The sequence below is a fragment of the Colletotrichum godetiae genome (assembly GCF_030913485.1).
Source record: "Colletotrichum godetiae strain CBS 193.32 chromosome Unknown BDP55scaffold_13, whole genome shotgun sequence".
In the NCBI taxonomy this organism is placed as follows: Eukaryota; Fungi; Ascomycota; class Sordariomycetes; order Glomerellales; family Glomerellaceae; genus Colletotrichum; species Colletotrichum godetiae.
Window position 1 is genome coordinate 495442 of NW_026851261.1, and position 16190 is coordinate 511631.

General features: G+C 53.1%; 7 protein-coding genes and 1 non-coding gene across 8 annotated transcripts; 4 read left to right on the top strand and 4 right to left on the bottom strand.

Moving 5' to 3' along the window:
* Nucleotides 1–9: 9 nt before the first annotated feature.
* On the bottom strand, nucleotides 10–96 carry BDP55DRAFT_t122. Its single transcript has one exon. It is a non-coding gene; the product is annotated as a tRNA-Glu (tRNA).
* Nucleotides 97–294: 198 nt separating this feature from the next.
* On the top strand, nucleotides 295–1292 carry BDP55DRAFT_658315 (uncharacterized protein). The gene is made up of 2 exons (XM_060574472.1): nucleotides 295–546; nucleotides 728–1292. Exons 1-2 carry the CDS (start codon nucleotides 513–515, stop codon nucleotides 955–957), a joined length of 264 nt encoding a protein of 87 aa, XP_060431696.1. The 5' UTR covers nucleotides 295–512; the 3' UTR covers nucleotides 958–1292.
* BDP55DRAFT_607099 (uncharacterized protein) lies at nucleotides 1293–3251 on the bottom strand. Its single transcript, XM_060571123.1, has 2 exons — nucleotides 2389–3251; nucleotides 1293–2323 (listed from the first exon to the last, which is right to left on the bottom strand). The coding sequence occupies exons 1-2, from the start codon at nucleotides 2932–2934 to the stop codon at nucleotides 1505–1507; spliced, it is 1365 nt and encodes a 454-aa protein (XP_060431697.1). The 5' UTR covers nucleotides 2935–3251; the 3' UTR covers nucleotides 1293–1504.
* A 377-nt stretch (nucleotides 3252–3628) lies between these two features.
* Nucleotides 3629–4947, bottom strand: BDP55DRAFT_74521 (translation initiation factor IF-3). The gene has a single exon (XM_060580530.1). The coding sequence runs from the start codon at nucleotides 4726–4728 to the stop codon at nucleotides 3877–3879; it is 852 nt and encodes a 283-aa protein (XP_060431698.1). The 5' UTR covers nucleotides 4729–4947; the 3' UTR covers nucleotides 3629–3876.
* A 161-nt stretch (nucleotides 4948–5108) lies between these two features.
* Nucleotides 5109–5664, top strand: BDP55DRAFT_630127 (peptidase S24/S26A/S26B/S26C; the record flags this gene model as incomplete). Its single annotated transcript, XM_060572114.1, has 2 exons — nucleotides 5109–5420; nucleotides 5476–5664. The coding sequence occupies 2 exons, from the start codon at nucleotides 5109–5111 to the stop codon at nucleotides 5662–5664; spliced, it is 501 nt and encodes a 166-aa protein (XP_060431699.1).
* A 554-nt stretch (nucleotides 5665–6218) lies between these two features.
* Nucleotides 6219–8288, bottom strand: BDP55DRAFT_692566 (armadillo-type protein; the record flags this gene model as incomplete). The annotated part of the gene is made up of 7 exons (XM_060577134.1): nucleotides 6219–6550; nucleotides 6604–7353; nucleotides 7406–7651; nucleotides 7707–7820; nucleotides 7937–8057; nucleotides 8117–8202; nucleotides 8261–8288. 7 exons carry the CDS (start codon nucleotides 8286–8288, stop codon nucleotides 6219–6221), a joined length of 1677 nt encoding a protein of 558 aa, XP_060431700.1.
* A 3008-nt stretch (nucleotides 8289–11296) lies between these two features.
* BDP55DRAFT_548549 (uncharacterized protein) lies at nucleotides 11297–12798 on the top strand (the record flags this gene model as incomplete). Its single annotated transcript, XM_060568851.1, has 4 exons — nucleotides 11297–11566; nucleotides 11750–11873; nucleotides 11929–12078; nucleotides 12137–12798. The coding sequence occupies 4 exons, from the start codon at nucleotides 11297–11299 to the stop codon at nucleotides 12796–12798; spliced, it is 1206 nt and encodes a 401-aa protein (XP_060431701.1).
* Nucleotides 12799–14165: 1367 nt separating this feature from the next.
* On the top strand, nucleotides 14166–15248 carry BDP55DRAFT_548701 (RhoGAP domain-containing protein; the record flags this gene model as incomplete). Its single annotated transcript, XM_060568866.1, has 2 exons — nucleotides 14166–14277; nucleotides 14335–15248. The coding sequence occupies 2 exons, from the start codon at nucleotides 14166–14168 to the stop codon at nucleotides 15246–15248; spliced, it is 1026 nt and encodes a 341-aa protein (XP_060431702.1).
* Nucleotides 15249–16190: the final 942 nt, after the last annotated feature.

Here is a 16190-nt window from a genome sequence, read left to right on the forward strand (position 1 = left end):
GGCAAAAGTTTCCGAAACCGAGAATCGAACTCGGGGCTATGCCTAACCTCTCAAAGAGATGAGAGGGCATCATGTTGGCCACTACACCATATCGGATGCTGTTGACCACCGTGCCATAAGTTGGTACTAAGTATCCAGCAAGCTGGCCGGGTGTGTGAGAGTGGTCCTTACAGTAGTGTCCAGCACCCTGACGCCCGATCTTTCAGGGCCCTGCAGCGCTGTAACACACAAATCTCTGGGCCCAGGCGACCTGACCAGCGATCGAATCGGAAAAACTGGATTTGCAATTATTCCGCAACCCCCAGCGATTGGGCCATTGGATCCGGGCGCGAACGGCGGGTACCACACACCTTGCAGCCCGTCACTCCGGGGGAAGCTTCACATCGTATCCCGAATTGTACGGCCCATCCCAATCGAACTACTCACCAATTCTAACGTCCCGGCGGACAAGCGGCCCACCTCGTCAATCGACTTACCACCATCCTCCGAGACGAACGCATCTTACCGCGACAATGGTCGGCAGAGTCCTCTTCTGGAGCGGCTTCGGTGCGTGATACCTACTCTATCCTTCCCCCATTCATCAGGCGACGACATCTACGGAGCGATCTCCCGTATGCTATGGAGAGGCCAGTTGGATCGGCCCATGGGAAAATACACGAGGCTCTCTCCAAACATTTGGGAGAAAACCAAGATACAGTCACTAACATAGACACCCCCCAAAATACAGGCTTCGCCGTCCGCTTCTGGCAAATGGGCATCGAGCTTCGCCCCTTCTTTAACAAGGAGTCCCTCTGGGTCTACCCGGTCTACATGCTCGGTGGCGGCAGCTTCGGCTACTGGCTCCAGGGCGTCGACGAGAGGCAGTCGGCCATCCTCGGCGAGCGCAAGTCCATCCTGCTCGAGAAGCGCGCGAGGGCGGCGGCGCGCAAGGAGGAGGCGGAGAAGGCTCAGTCATAAGAAGAAACACACGCGAAATTTCGATTGTAGACAACCTACCGACAAAAAAAAAGGAAGAGAGACAAGCAAGCCAAGGGTTGCCGAGATGGAAACAGATTTGTGACGTTGGTCTGAGTATGGAAGAGCAAGGAGGGGGCCCGTTCGATTCGGAAATGGTCGGTTCGAGACCCTCGAAGAATCATGTTTCGTTCTGGAAGAGGAATTGAGATTACACAGGGACCGGATGGGATGCCAATTGGGAAACCCCTATCGAGGAGAAGGCTTCCTGTGTACATATTGCGTAGAGAGGGGGAGAGGCTTAATTGACGCCGTAAAAGTCATCGATATCGACATCAACATCTCCAGGGATATGCTCATCATCAAGCAAGCTCAGCCCGTGCTTCGGAACTGTTTATTCTGCCCAATTGATCTATGGTGCAACCTCAATCGAGCTATCATGGCTGGTATCTATCTAAAGGGGCACACCACAGCAGAACCCCTCGATCCCTCTCAAAACCTTCCTCGTGGCTGCCACAGACATCGCCTGCCCCGTTTCCGCATCCCTGCTCTACAACTCCTCCAGCTTCCGGAGAATAGCAGGCACAGACACAGGTGACGTGATGCCCAGCTCCGTGACGACCACCGAGATGTGACGGTCACGGGTGGTGTCAAAGAGCAGTCTGAAAGCCTCCTCAGTGTTCTGCTCGGGGTCGATCTCGTTATACGTGAGGGAGTCCATGGCGACCCTCTCGGTGAAGTTAATGGTCTCACTTAGAGCCATGACACGAATACCCTGATCGGCCGCCGCAATGGCAATATCGCTCGTGCCGGCCCTGGCGTACATGGCGCCGTTGCTGAACATGGCTTCCGCGCCGACCAATACGCGCGACGTATCGCGGAGGTGGTCACGCATAGCGCTCAAGTCGGGGCTGTACGCCACCTCGACGCCCTGAAGGGTGCGCAGCCGCTTCGCGAGGTCACGGCCGGTGCTCTCAAAGGGGTCGTCAACGACGGTGACGGAAAACCGCTTGCCGTCGGTGTGGGCCTGGCGGAGGGCGCGCTCGACGAGCGGGTGGTGGGCGTAGGTCAAGACGACTTCGCCGTCGACGATGTTGTCGGCGGCGGTCTTTACGATGACGAAGTCCGCGAGGGTGATGCGCTCGCGGATGAAGTTGTCGACGGACTCGCGGAGGAGCTTCTTGGCCTCAAAGTCGGGCAGGTCAATGTCGATCTTGCTGACCTGGAGCTTGAGCCAGCGGACGGCATTGCCCATGGAGAAGCACATGGGTCTACATGCTGAGAGGTACTCGATCTGGGGATTCAGGATGTGTGATGTGAAGTGGCGCGAGAATGTGTTACCCGGGGGTGTCGTGTAAGAATCAATCACCTAGTTCAACGTTAGGGAAATCGCACTTTATAATGAGTCTGGAAAAGAGGTAGTGGTAGGCTTACCTTCTTGAATGCCAACAGAGTCGCCTCTAGTCTCGTCGTACTGTCGGTGATAGCGAACGCACTCATCTGCTGGCCCAAAGCTAGAACTGCCGGATGGACGTCCTTATCGACTTCCGTCATGTGTATCCTTTTGGCCATAGACAGGTGACTGAAGCACTCAGGGACCTTGGGCCTGGTGTCCTTGGGAATCGCGACCGGGACAGCCTTGACCGCAGGACCACCTCTCGCACCACCGGCACCCTGAGGGCCATCTTGTCGGGGTTTTGACTTTCCTCCTTTTGCGTCTCCTCCTCCGCTCTGCTGAGCCCCTCCCTGGCCGGGCGGTGGTGCGGGTTGCGCCTCCTTGGCCTTCGCTCTTCTCGCTGCCTTCTCAGCCTTTGCCTTTGCCTTCAGCTCGGCTCCGGATAGCTTCTTTTCGCCTCCCTCTGCTGCTGGCGCAGCTGCTGCGTCCTTCTTTTGCGCTCCGCCATCTTTCTTGGCAGGTTGCTGAGTCTTCTTGTCCTCGACAGCCTTGGGCGGCTCGGTGTTTGGTGTTTCTGTCGCCATTGCTCCGTCCCTCTTCCCCTATTTTATGTCGCAAATTTTCTTCGGCAGGTTTGGTTCAATTTTCGACCGACAGTAATGTAGAATCGGATCGTTTGGGTTGAATTACGAAGTGTTTGTCAAGGCTCCTTCGGGTTTGCGGTCGGAGTTTCCTTTGATTGAGTCAAAAAGGCTGAGAAGTTTTGGAGGGTTGAGTCACAGGGGTTTGCAAGGCGGGATGCGACGGGTGCCCCGCGCTAAAAGCTCGCTAAAGCTTACCTGCATGGTGCGGGGAATGACATTCTCAGTTGTGGTGCCAATCACTGCCCAACGGTGCTCATGATTGCTGCAGCCATCTTAATGGACAATGGCAAGCTTGTCTCTTTTTTCAGATGGCCAAAGCCTGAGAAAGACATGAATTTGCAGCAAATACTTCTCATTGCTACTTCAAGGTAAAACAATATACAAGCATGGGAGATTAATGGGGTTTAGTTGGACTACATGATTACACTGTGGAGAGATTAAGCACTGCCACTCTTTCTATAAAGTCAGGGAGTATTTTCTAGAGAAAGAGTGTTAAGCAAGTATCACAAGGCTCTACCAGTGCAGCTGATGATTAATTTAAATACCTACCACTTTTACCTAATTTTTATGAATTGCGTAGCAACACAGGATATTGCATACCCTTCTATCCAACTTTTAACTCCCTGGCAGAGACTTACGTTGTCACTCGATCCCAACATCCAGAAGACAAAGAACTTGGCGAAGGTGAATGAGATACAAGTAGGTATCAGGGCCGCTCTATCTAGACGATGCGCCCTTTTCTACTACCTTTCTATTGTACAAGCCTTCCAAAGAGGTTCTAGTGTACAAGTCAACAGCGATTCTGTCCGAATCGTACATGCCGTCCTATGCAGTCTTCGAGCGCAGCTCAACCACCCCGATTCCCAAGTAGTCCAGTCTACATCAGGTCGAGGCTTCCCGCGTAGCGTCTGCAACCGAGGCCTCTGCAACCGGAGCAGCCTTCGCTGCAGGCTTCGCCGTCGACTCCAAGTGCAGCCTCATAACCTTGCGCAGTTGCCCTTCGGCGTCCTTGTACTCTCTGGCACCTGCAACCTCCGCCACGGCATCCCGGACCTGCTGTACGAGCGCGCCGGCCTCCTCCGTCGTAGCGATTCTGCTACCCTTCTTCTTGGCAAAGAGAACCTCGACCTTGTACCCCTTTTCCAGGAACGTCTTCATCTGCTTCATCTTGTGGCCCATATCGTGCGGCGCGATGGCCCAGTTGAACTCCAGCTCCTTGACCCTCGCCAGTCTGCGCGCGTTATCCTTCTTGGTCTTTTGTAGCGCCCTCTCTTTCTCTTTCTCGGCAACCTTGTCGACAATGCGGCAGATTGCAAACGGCGGCTGGCCTGGCGCAGGGCGCGGGGGCGGTCGGGAGACCATCCGGAGGGATTGCGTCTCGGGGTCGAGCGACCTTAGGAACGTTCGGGTGTTGTGCGGGCCGGTGAGCTTGTTGTTCCCGTCGACGACCATGACTTCACGATCAGAGATCGCCCTGTCCTGGGGAAGCTGACCTGGCTTAGCAGCGTCGGATACTGTGTCTGATGTCGATGGCCTCTTCTTCTTGAACCGGGGAATCAGGGCGGCGTGGCGTGCGAAACCTTGGAGCGGCGGTGACAGAATTGTTGGCAGAGCTCTGGAGACTGGGTTCAGAAGAGCGCTTCGTCGCGAAATCGATTCGACCTTTTCAAAAGGCGAGACGAAGACCCTATGTAGGGCCGTCCTGCTGTTGTACAGGCATCGTGTGATCCTCATGTTTGTTCTACGTTTCCGCTCTCTCGTAATAGGCCAGTCGCAAGGTTTCAGGAGTGTCGGCTCGGGCACAGATCTAACAGTCTTGCCGTTGTTGTACGGTTGTCGTTTGGGCTGAATCTGTAATTGCAAGAAGCAGAACTGAGGAGCAGAAGCAGGCGAAAGACACTTGGGGGTCTTCGGTAAGGTAGCTCTCCCACCAATCACGCACCATGATCCAATGCGACGAGCTTTCGATGGTCCAAGCTCCAGCGGAACGCCGGCTCCGCGCGTCTCTCCACCTCCATTTACATCCCGTCTGGACGCCTTGAACTACTCAGGTCCAACATTCGGATATTCAGTACACAACAAATCCGAATCCACAGACGCGGCAGGCCAGCACAATGGCAGGAAGACCTCTCCGTCTGGCCATGAACGTAGGGAAAACCCTGGCCCTAAGTCATGTCATGATGGAATACGGCTTCTTCATGGGCCCGGCGTCGGGACCGTCCATGCTTCCAACATTTCAAGTCGCAGGTGAATCCATTCTAGTCGACCACCGTTACCGGTACGGTCGCAACGTGCTTGTTGGCGACTTGGTTCACTTCAAGATTCCAATTTTCCCAGAGTCCGATGGCATTAAACGCGTGATAGGGATGCCCGGCGATTACGTTATGCTGGGCAGCCCTGATGCAGAGAAACAGAAGATGATTCAGGTAATTACATTCAGTTAATCGCCGGTCCGAAACTCCTTACTTAAAGTATCTATAGGTTCCTCAGGGTCATTGTTGGGTTGTGGGTGATAATCTCGAAGCCTCGAGAGATTCGCGATTGTATGGCCCAGTGCCTTTGGCTCTCATCAGGGGCAAAGCTGTCAACAAGCCATGGTGGTTAGCGCTTCTGGCCCAAGGAGGGACAGCTGAGAATGGGCTTCGCGATGTTCGAAATGAACGGGAGTGAGTGGTGCGCAAGAATTAAAAGTAGCTGTGTCTTGCCACAACACAAGATTCACATAAATACGAGACAAGGAATGCGCGAAAGATGGCGACTGGGGAACTCCGGAAGCAGAACTGATCACAGAATGTGAGTTGTTCTCCCGATCCTCTAAAGTATGATCCTAATTACAACGGGTAGGGGAGCCAATGGCACCAGATAAAAGCTCATCAGACCTGTTAATAGGTCGAGCAGTAATGAGACACGGATGACCCGACAAAACGAGCCATGATGCTTGATACAAAGTAAAAGGTTCGGGTCGTCCTGGTAAGACAAACTAGTCCGCCCCTCTGACGGCATAATCTCGCCAGTTGGTGTAGGCACGAGAAAACAAACGCTCCTTCAAAATGCTTCCACGCCGAAATATACACTCAAACGTAACAACCGAATCTCATTCTGCATGACCAACGCCGAAACACCGCCGATCAGAACCCCCAAGACCCTCGGTCCTGCTGTAGTACCCCGCTAGGGAAGTTGGAGAATAATAAAAATGTTGCGAAATGCCCTGCCGGAGTCATCGTTTAGCCTTCAATGTGAGACTTCGAGCCACTCTGGCCAAGCAGCTCGAGACACCGCTGTGCCAAGTTGACAACTTCGCCTTCGTCGTCGTCTTCGAATTCGTTGTCCGGCTCGATTTGACGGTTGGCGATTTCCTTGATCTGATCGACAATGTCTTGTGCTTGACCAATCAACTGAATGAGGTTTTTGTCCTCAGACTCGAGCAACTGAAGCAAAGTCCAGATTGCTATGTGCTGGAACGTCGCATCGCCGCTCTGAAGGAATCTCGTCAGATATCCGTGGATACCGCCGTTGGGCTCCTTCCAATCCTGGACGAAGACCGCGTAGTCTCCCACTATTGAATTGTTAGATTAAAGACTGAACCTCGCACGATGGAGCTGAACAAACCTTTTGAGGAGAGATTACCAAGAGCTGCAGCGCTGTTGCCCTGGACCTCAATGCTAGGTGAATGAGTGAGAGGAATAAGAACTTCGAAGACGCCGAGGTTGAGAAGGTGAGACTTGAGCTCATCGCTTAGAGCCAAAACTGCAATTGCAGCGGTCATCTCGGACTGAACAGTAACCGGTACGTCGAGTACGAGCTGCTTGCACTTTTGAACTGCGCCGGCATCAAGGACGAGGGCCTTGTTACGATCAGAGCTGGCAGCAAGGTTCCTAAGGGTTGAGATGGCGTGGCACTGGATCTCTTCGTTCTCGGTAGAGCCCAACAAGTCTACGAGAGGCTTCAGGAAGCCGGCTTCAATGATGGGCGACTCATTGAGAGGGTGGATCGAAATGTTTCGTATGCAGGCGACGGCGGAAAGAATTAAAGGAAGGTAGGATGAAGACAGGAGTCGAAGCAGAGGCGCGAGACCGTTTGATCGCACAATGTCGAGTTGGTACTTCTCGTCAGAGGCAAGGTTGCGGAGGGCGAGCGCCGCTTGGCACTGAACCTTGGGTGATGATGAATCCATGAGCGTCACCAACGAAGAGACGAGCTTTGACTCCGTCTGGGCAAGTTTGCGTCGGTTGTTAGCATCGACTGCAATGTTGCTGAGAGCCGTAGTGCAATAGTACTGGACGTCGACGTCAGACGAGGAGAGAAGCTGGACAAGAACCGGAATCGCGCCGGCATTAACGAGTTGCTGGCGGTTCTCGTCTATCGTACCGGTTAGTTCATGGTTCAGATATGGGAGATAAAGACGTCTTGCCTGAATGTGTCATGTTGAGCAAAGCTCCAGTCGCGTTCCTCTGAACCCGCATGTCTCGAGACTTTGCCAGCCTCGTCAGAGGGCCCAAGGCACCAGAGCGAGCAATCTTTGCCTTGTTCTCCTCGTGTGTGGCCAAGTTCGTGATGCACCCAACTGCGTTGCACTGTACCTCAACATTTGGTGACAGCATTTGCCTAATAAGTGGCGTGAGTCCACCAAGCTGGACAATCAGAACCTTGTTTTCGGCTGATAAATCGAATTAGTCTCAACCCTCCAGCCTTGTCTATGACGCCTGACTTACTGTTGACCGCCAGATTTCCTAGCGCTGCGCTTGCGGCGCGCTGAACCTCGATGTCGGGGCTTTGCAAGAGGAAGAGGATGGGTTCGAGGGTGTCACGATCGACCTCGCGGACATCTGGAGCAGCTTGTCAGCAAATCTAGGTGATGTTGATCGGGGTCGTTGAATGCGCTATGTCGCAAAGGGCATCCTCAATGTGATCCCGCAAGCGACTAGAACGCCGGAGGACGTACCTCGCTCTGTGATTTCGGCAAAGGTCAAACTTGCGCTCCGTTGCAAATCGATATTTTCGGAGAAGACGAGTGTGCTTAGAGCTCGAAGGGGTTCGCCTGAGAAGAAGTCGGTTTCACCCCGCTGAAACAACGTCAGTATGGAAGGTCGACGAGATCGTCCACGGCGAATAGAAAACATACGTTTTCGAGATACTGGAGAAGGTCGGCGACAGCTTCTCTTTCGCTATCGGCGAGAACTGGCTCGTAGAGACCATCGCGGGCTCTCCCTACACGGTCATCATTAGCGTGGGTGATGCAGTTAACATGATGACGGAAAGCTAGTACCTCCGCAACATGACTGGCAGGCTCCCATGGCCGAGGTGGGCTACAAAGGCCGATGTTGATGGTATCGAGACTCGTTGTCGAGGTGGTGGTCGAGAAAGTTGGGGCTTGTTTGTTTGGATGGGGCTTCTCTTCGCAACACGAACGTTTTGGCCGCCCGACAACCAGAGGGAAGCGGAGTCTGCGGTGACTCTGGCGACTGGATAGCAGTGTCGATTAGACGATGGAGCCAAAGTGCGAAGCAAATTTGATGCAAGTCGATGGCCAGCGAATTGCGAAGCTCGGTACTGGCGGGTGGGAGAGGCCCGAATGTTAGTCGGTTGATGGGCGATAGAGTCGGTCAAGTGAGGTTTTGGGAAGAAAGCGACGGCTGCTCCAGTTGTCTTTCGCGGAGCATTGACCCAGGATCAGGTTGCAGCAACCCGCAGCAGCAATCGGAGCAGCAGCACTGGGCCTTTCTGAGGTTAGTGGGGACGGGAACGACCAGAGGTACCAAAATCCAAAGGTACCGAAATGCTAGTAGCAGTCACCAAGGAACCAGCACATGGAAGGTACCTCAGCAGAGCTGCCTTGCTCGGAAAGCGTCAGACAGACAGCATGCACAGCACAAAACAGCGGTGCATACCTCGTCGTACCGGGCCAGCAATGCCAGCAGCACCAGCTCCAGCACAGCGAAGCAAATGCCCGTGGAGCCCAGTGGGACTGGTGACCTTGAACCTGCAATCTAACTCGTTTCGGTCTAGAGGCTCTCGAAGAGACCCAGTGCAAGAGGTACGTATCGAGTGTACCTGCAGCGTCGTCCGGCTTTTACTCGTAATGTGAGTGGACGGTTGTTTGTTCCGTGACGAGACGTGAAAAAAAGAGAAGGACCCCACCCGCCGCCTCACTCTTCCAAGTTCGCACCGCCGATGTAGCCAGCACCTCAAGGCTTTGGTTTGCAGGGCCACTTCCCACCCTGTTCCTCCACTGTCCACTGTCCAGTCCTCCCGTCTTCTCCTCCTCCTCCATGTCTCCTCCCTCGGGCGGACCTGCCGCGGGAGACTCCAAGTTTGAAGTCCCCAACCCCAAAGCCTCGAGCTTGATCGGGAAGGGAAGAGCACGGACCATCTTGGTGCCCCTTCCCCTTCTACCACTTTATGCCTTCACATGTGGGAACTAAACTCAACAGGCGCCTTCCAGGAAGGGAGGAGCTTGTGTTGTGCACCCGCCTCATCTTGCATCGAGATTTCTTTCCTTTCATCCAGATGAGCGTCTGCGGTGTGCGGCCGGTCCGGGGTGACAGCATTCCTGGACCTACGCTAGCGATGCTGTGGCTTGAATTTTGACATGACTTTATCTCTCTGCGCCATCGTACCTTAGGCTGATAGGTAGGCAAGCACGGCAAGGTACGGAGTAGATTGACAGGCTTCCATGGGATTCTCCATCGAGGGCTATAATGAAGACCATTTCCAAATTTCACATGGCTGACTATCTACCCACCAAGCCAACCACAAGGTGCACCTGAGCGATCGTGACATTGCTCTTATCTGGGAATGCATGCATCCTGGGGTCGTACTGAAATGTGACGCGGGAAGCTTACGTTGCCTCATGGTACACCACCTCATGACTGCCTCTACCGTCTGCCTAGCCTAGAGTCAAGCTCCAGATGAGAGCGACCCAGATACCTAAGTCTCGACATACACCAAACACTCGTCTTCGATAGGTACCTTACTTGCTGTGTGTGACGTTCCCTCCAACTGGCCTGGCTGACTGGCACTTGGCGATAGGAGCCAAGTTGCCAAGGTCTTTAGAGTCAGAAATCCAGGGTCCAGTCACACACAATTCTTATGATCGCTTTGATGCTATGTCTGGTAGTCGCCAGACACCAGACAGTATCCATCCAACTTGATTGTGAGCTTCTGACCAGCGCCTCCCAAAATGTGATGCTATGGCGATGGAGAACGACAGAAGACGAAAAACACAAAAGTAGTTGTCACACCTACCGTTTTGATAAACTGAGTATCATGGGCGGTGTCAGTCGCGTAGATGGAATGAGGGAAATTTTTGAGAAAATGTCTCGGACGTGCATGTCTCGTCACGCCCCCTCGAAGATTTTGGGCGTGTCTCTGAAGCTTGAGCCGAAGCAAGACAGCCTGTCTCGAGTAAGGCGAGTATCGGACAATTACCTGTGGGCAAGGGGATCATCATTCAGATATCCCGTTAAGAGATAGTTACTTACAGTGTTGAGAAGTACCTCACCATATCTTATCCCATTACCTACTTTTTCATATGGACTGGTTCCCATCAGATTGATTCTCGCCGAGAAGGCTTCAACACCATCATTACCAACGACGAAATGCGTCATCGCACATCGATTTGCCTTCATCACCATACGGAGCTGATGCCGCTGTACACAATGAGCGCAGCGCCAAGTAGGAGCCATAAGCAACTTGTTGAACTGATTGACGACTACACCGGCTACGCTAACATACGCCAGATTCGCTTGGAGTAAAAGTCAGAACGCCAAGGATCAGACGGTGGACGCCCCCGGCTACCTTATTCATCGGGTGGGTTGGCCCAAGTCCAACCCATCAGCTTCGAACTTGCCCTGCCTTATCCTTATCTGCCTTATCTTAACAAGAGGAACCTAACGGATACCCGACACAGTACACTTAGCAACAAAGATACGGCTGGAGTGGGCAAGGTAGCTAGCAACGGTAGGTACCTTTCATCAGAGTTGAGACAAGAGGGACGGGACAGCTGAGATAAATGTTATTTGCTACGGAGTACTGCCGGTGCCACCAGTGCCGTTACCTCAGACCTACGACCTTGCCTCTACTTCGTTGCTTCCTGATGCAGGTTGGGAGGGGAATAGAACGGCGCAAGGGAAAAATCACCAAGGCATTCAGTCCAGCCCAATCCATTCTCCAAACCACGAATTCCATCCCTCCGTTTTCCTTTCCCACCCATTGTCTCTGCCTCCCGTTTTCCCGTCTCCCGCCGTTCCTCCCATACGTCTAGAGGGGCCACGCGCGCCATTAGCCCTCCCACGACGACGCAATGGACGACCCCTCCTCCTCCTCGGCTTCGAAGGACAATGCCGGTCCTGGTTCCATGCCCACGTCGCATCCAAGTCAACAACAGCCTAGCGGTAATGGTCCACTACAACCGCCCGTAGTTGCTACCGCTGCGTCCATCGCGAGACCACATGGTCACGAGCTTCCCTTCGTCACGCCCTCCTCATACCTTCGCCCAAGACCACCCTCGGTTGCTCGCAAAATGCCAGAGAAGCCGCCCAGTCCCCTCGACAAGGACCAGATTCAAGGCCTGGTAAGCTACCTTTGCCCTTGGACCCCTCCCTCGACCATCTCGCGCACCGCCGATTTATGTGCCTGAGCCCGCGTGCGCCCCTAGATGCGAGCGCATGCGGGGTTGTGCTTCTGCCTCGAGGCCGTCGCGAGTGGGCATATTTGTACCGCAACAAACCGTCGCTGACTTTGCTGGCCTTTGTAGAGGGCGATTCGCGATTTCCTCAAGGTCCGAACCAGCTACGATGTCCTACCGCTCTCCTTCCGCCTTATTGTCCTCGACAACGACCTCTTGATCAAGAAGAGTCTCAATATCCTCATTCAAAATGGTACGAGTCATGCTACTCTGTCATGACAGGATGTTTGTTCTGACCATCGTCCCAGCCATCGTGTCCGCGCCGCTATGGGATTCGCACAATTCCAGGTTCGCCGGCCTTCTGACGGCGACAGATTTCATCAATGTGATTCAATACTACTGTCAGTTCCCTGACGAGATGCACAAATTGGAACAGTTCAGGCTCAGTAGCTTGCGAGGTCAGTGAAGCTTCCATCGCCGTCCAGGCTCTCGGTCGCATACTAAGAGGCTTGTCAGATATTGAAAAGGCTATCGGGGCCTCTCCACTCGAGACCGTATCCGTCAACCCCATGAGACCACTCTACGAGGCCTGCCGTCGCATGCTCAAGACTCGTGCGCGCCGAATCCCCCTCGTTGACGTTGACGACGAGACCGGGCGCGAGATGGTTGTTAGCGTTATTACACAGTACAGAATTCTTAAATTCATCGCCGTCAACAACGAGCACAACACCGTTCTACTCAAGAAGTCCCTCAGAGAGATTGGATTGGGCACATACAAGAGCCTTGCCACAGCGCAGATGCACGATTCTGTCCTCAGTGTGGTCGATCTGATGGTCAAGCAAAACATATCCTGCGTCCCGATTGTCGATAAGTACAACCGCCTACTGAACGTCTTCGAAGCCGTCGACATCATTCCGTGTATTAAGGGGGGGGTTTATGAAGAATTGCAGTCAAGCATCGGAGAGGCACTAGTCAAGCGTCCGGACGACTCGCCTGGCATCTACACTTGCAGCCCAGAGGACAGATTAGACTCGATCTTCGACACCGTCCGGAAGTCTAGAGTACATCGCCTCATAGTAGTAGACGATGATAATAGACTTGCGGGTGTCATCTCCCTGTCCGACATTCTCAAGTATGTGCTTCTGCACGGCGAAGAGGACGACGTCGTGGGGTACTGAAAGTGGAATAAAACGGAATTGCATAGAACCAAGAGCGACGGATCCTCGCTGGAATGACTTGGGAACCGGTAGACATGGTAATGAGCATGTGCTAGGCGTACAGAGGCGTAACTGGGAGGAATACCAGACGGTGCCCGAATTTCTTCATTTAACTTTCATTATAGACGATCGGGAGGCTCACGGAGAAGTTGGCTACCTGAATGCATTACGAAATGAGAACATGTCCCAAGTCATCATACATTGTAATGTACCGCCGTACCTCTTGACATGCTGCGAGATTCAGAGCAGTTGCCTGCCGTTGTGACGGGCTTTCTTGGAACACACCTCCCTCAACTTGGCTTGCATCAAGGTCGCCATAGTAATATCTTCAGGAGCAATGCCCGTCATATGGAATACTCATGGCAAGTGGCATTTACTCACAGGCCGATTATCGAATATACCACCAGCAACTCGCTTGGCCATGCTGGGCAGGTACGATGCCCCTCAGACGTACACTAAGAAGTAGACAGGCAGGTAGTTAGAAGCCAGCACCATTGGCGTTCCAACCCTCCCGTCCTCATCGCCCGTAAGTCACCTTTATTCGACATCTGACATTGGATATTCCCCGCCTCGATCCCAGTACCAGCGGACTCCAGCGTTCGATTTCGTCCACTTTTGGCCAAAGAATCCATTTCTTTTTTGCGATGCAGCCTTACGACAATAATCAATCACTATCATCGGGACTGTCTCGGGACCTCGAGACAGGAACCATCGAAAGCCAGGCCGTCAGCACTGCGCCGACCAGTACTGCGCCTCCTCAACTACCCATAGCGACCTCTATGCTGCCATCAAATACCGACCCTCAACCGCTAGCCAATTTGAGCACCCTTCCTGCCTTGGTCACTGGAGAAGGTCGACGGAACAGGGCTCTTCCAAGCAGCGCGACATGGACTTCTTCTGTCGGGGATTTAGCCCTGTTGTCAGACACGGATGAGATCCAGGACCGTCGGATATTTGTGCAGGATTACAATCGGTTGGCCAAGAAAGTATAGCAGCAGTCATCCCCTAGAAGGCATTTAACATTCTTCTAACGTGTACTGATAGCATGGAATTCGAGTACTTGCCGTGGATGGCTTCGGGGGGGGAGTAAGTTTCACCATGTTCGTGGCATGAAACGTTACTGACAAGTCTAGCAACACACACTGCCAGCCGTTATGACTGAGAAACGAAGGTGGTGGTCTCGAGTACTCCGTTCAACATCGTCAGGGCATCCGCCTACTTCGCGAGGACCGCCCCACGGAGTCCGTCACAAGCGAAGCGTCAGCGACATAGCCCTACATCTGGTTCATTCTCGCAAACCTGAACCCAAAATACTCGATCTACAAGCTATGGTTCGACTGAGCGGGAAGAGCCTCTTCCATCTCCCTGCCGACTATGCTACTGGCTCACTAGTTGTGCCGACTTGCTTCAGGGCCACTGCTCAATACCTTGCCCAGTATGGTATGCAACGGAGATCACCACACATTTGGAAGCATCTACTGACATCTTCTTTTACAGGACCTATTACACGCGGTGTCTTCCGCATTCCCGGTTCATTGCGCGTTGTCAATGCTATCTTCGACTACTACTGTTACGAAAATCCTGGAGAGGAAGTCACAAGTACCATACGCTGCCCAACTCTACCATCACATATCAATGCTGGTGCTCAAGACGTAGCCTCGGCTTTCAAGAAATTGCTATCTGCACTCCCGGGTGGCATCCTTGGCTCTCTCCCAATCTTTGACGCATTGGTCGCGATTCACAGTCAGCTTCGCGGAGAGCCAGAACTCAGCAGAACAAAAGAAACAAAGCTTCGCGCTAGACTCATTGCCATGGCTATTGGGACGATCAAGTCTCACTTCCGTCGAGAGCTCATCTGCGCTGTTTTTGGCCTTCTGTCCCTCATTGGACGTGCGGCTGAGACAGCAGCTCGTGAGGATGAGCAGGGCCGGCCACTTCCAACATCAGATTTGATGGGATATGCAGCTTTGGGAATCGTCTTCGGTCCTCTCCTCGTCGGCGATTTGCTCGACTCCTATACAATGAAGCTGGCAAACCCTTCTTCGGGTTTACTGCTCTTCCCCCTTACTCCACCGCGATTGAAAAGGGAACGGCTGCGCAAGAATAACATACAAGACAGCATAGGTCCCATGTCTGTCGACAAAATTCGTGTGGCAAACGACATTACCGACATGCTCATCTCAAACTGGAGAGAAGTAGTGCGCAATATGAAAGGCTTGTCGAGTTTCCGGGGTTCAACTGAAGATTTGGAGAGTACGCGCCTTCGGAGGTTTCTTCGTTCATCAAACTCAGATTCCCTCGCCGTTGGATTGCCCAAAGGCTGGAGGAGCAAGCATTCTTCGCCACGTACTTCGATCAATCGGCAGAGGTCAAGATCACCCACTACCCCTACACCGGCACCAAGTAAGTAGAGAGACATCCAAAAGTCTCGGTACCATGATAACTGACACACATGTAGAGGCTTTGGGTCTGGCATTGTCGAAAACCACCGGGAATCTAGACGACTCACTTCGCGTTGGAAGACTACGGCCGAAGTCTTCCCATTTACAGTCAGCGAACAGAATACCTTTGCGACAGTCCCTCAATCCACTGTCTCCAACAGCGGAAGAAAGTCTGGCAGATAACAGAAGCCTCAATGAGAGGAGACTAGTACCGGAAGCAAGTATTACCCCTCCACGTACGCAGACGCTAGAAACAGATCGGTCGATTGCATCCGAGAATAAAATACAGCCAAGCGCCACCAAATCCCTTGTAATTGACACAGAGGGCCAGACCGGTTCATCGGGCAGCCTTTCGATGGCTCAGAGCTTAGTTAACACGGCCGAGAAACTGGGGAGACGCCATGGCCAGCGTTCAATCGAATGTCCCCATGTATATGAGGAACTGCTACCCGAAGGGAACTCGGCGAAGACATCTCCAAAACGACTGCCATACACAATCTCCGAGAAGGGCATCTGGCCTGTACAAAGAAATGTACTCAACTCAGGGAGTGATTCCACAAGGCAGTCAGAGGACTGCAGGCCGAACACAAGCGGAATGGTTACTTCGGCACTTCGCCGATTCGTTGGAAGTAATCCAAGTCGTGCCTCAAGCTCCGGAAGCCCGACACCCCGAACTCCCAAGTCAAGACATACATCGCCCGATGCTATTAGCCCATGTACGCCCACTACTTCCGATGCAATCTTCATCCAGGCAACAACGTCAGAACATTCGTCGTATGTGAAGTCGCAGGGGCGTGAGATAGACAGAAGCGCAAAACTCACGGAAAACAATCCTGACAAATCTGCTTCAGCCAAACTAGATCACAGAAAGGATAGCTTTGATGTTAGCCGATTACGGGGCAAGAAACCAGA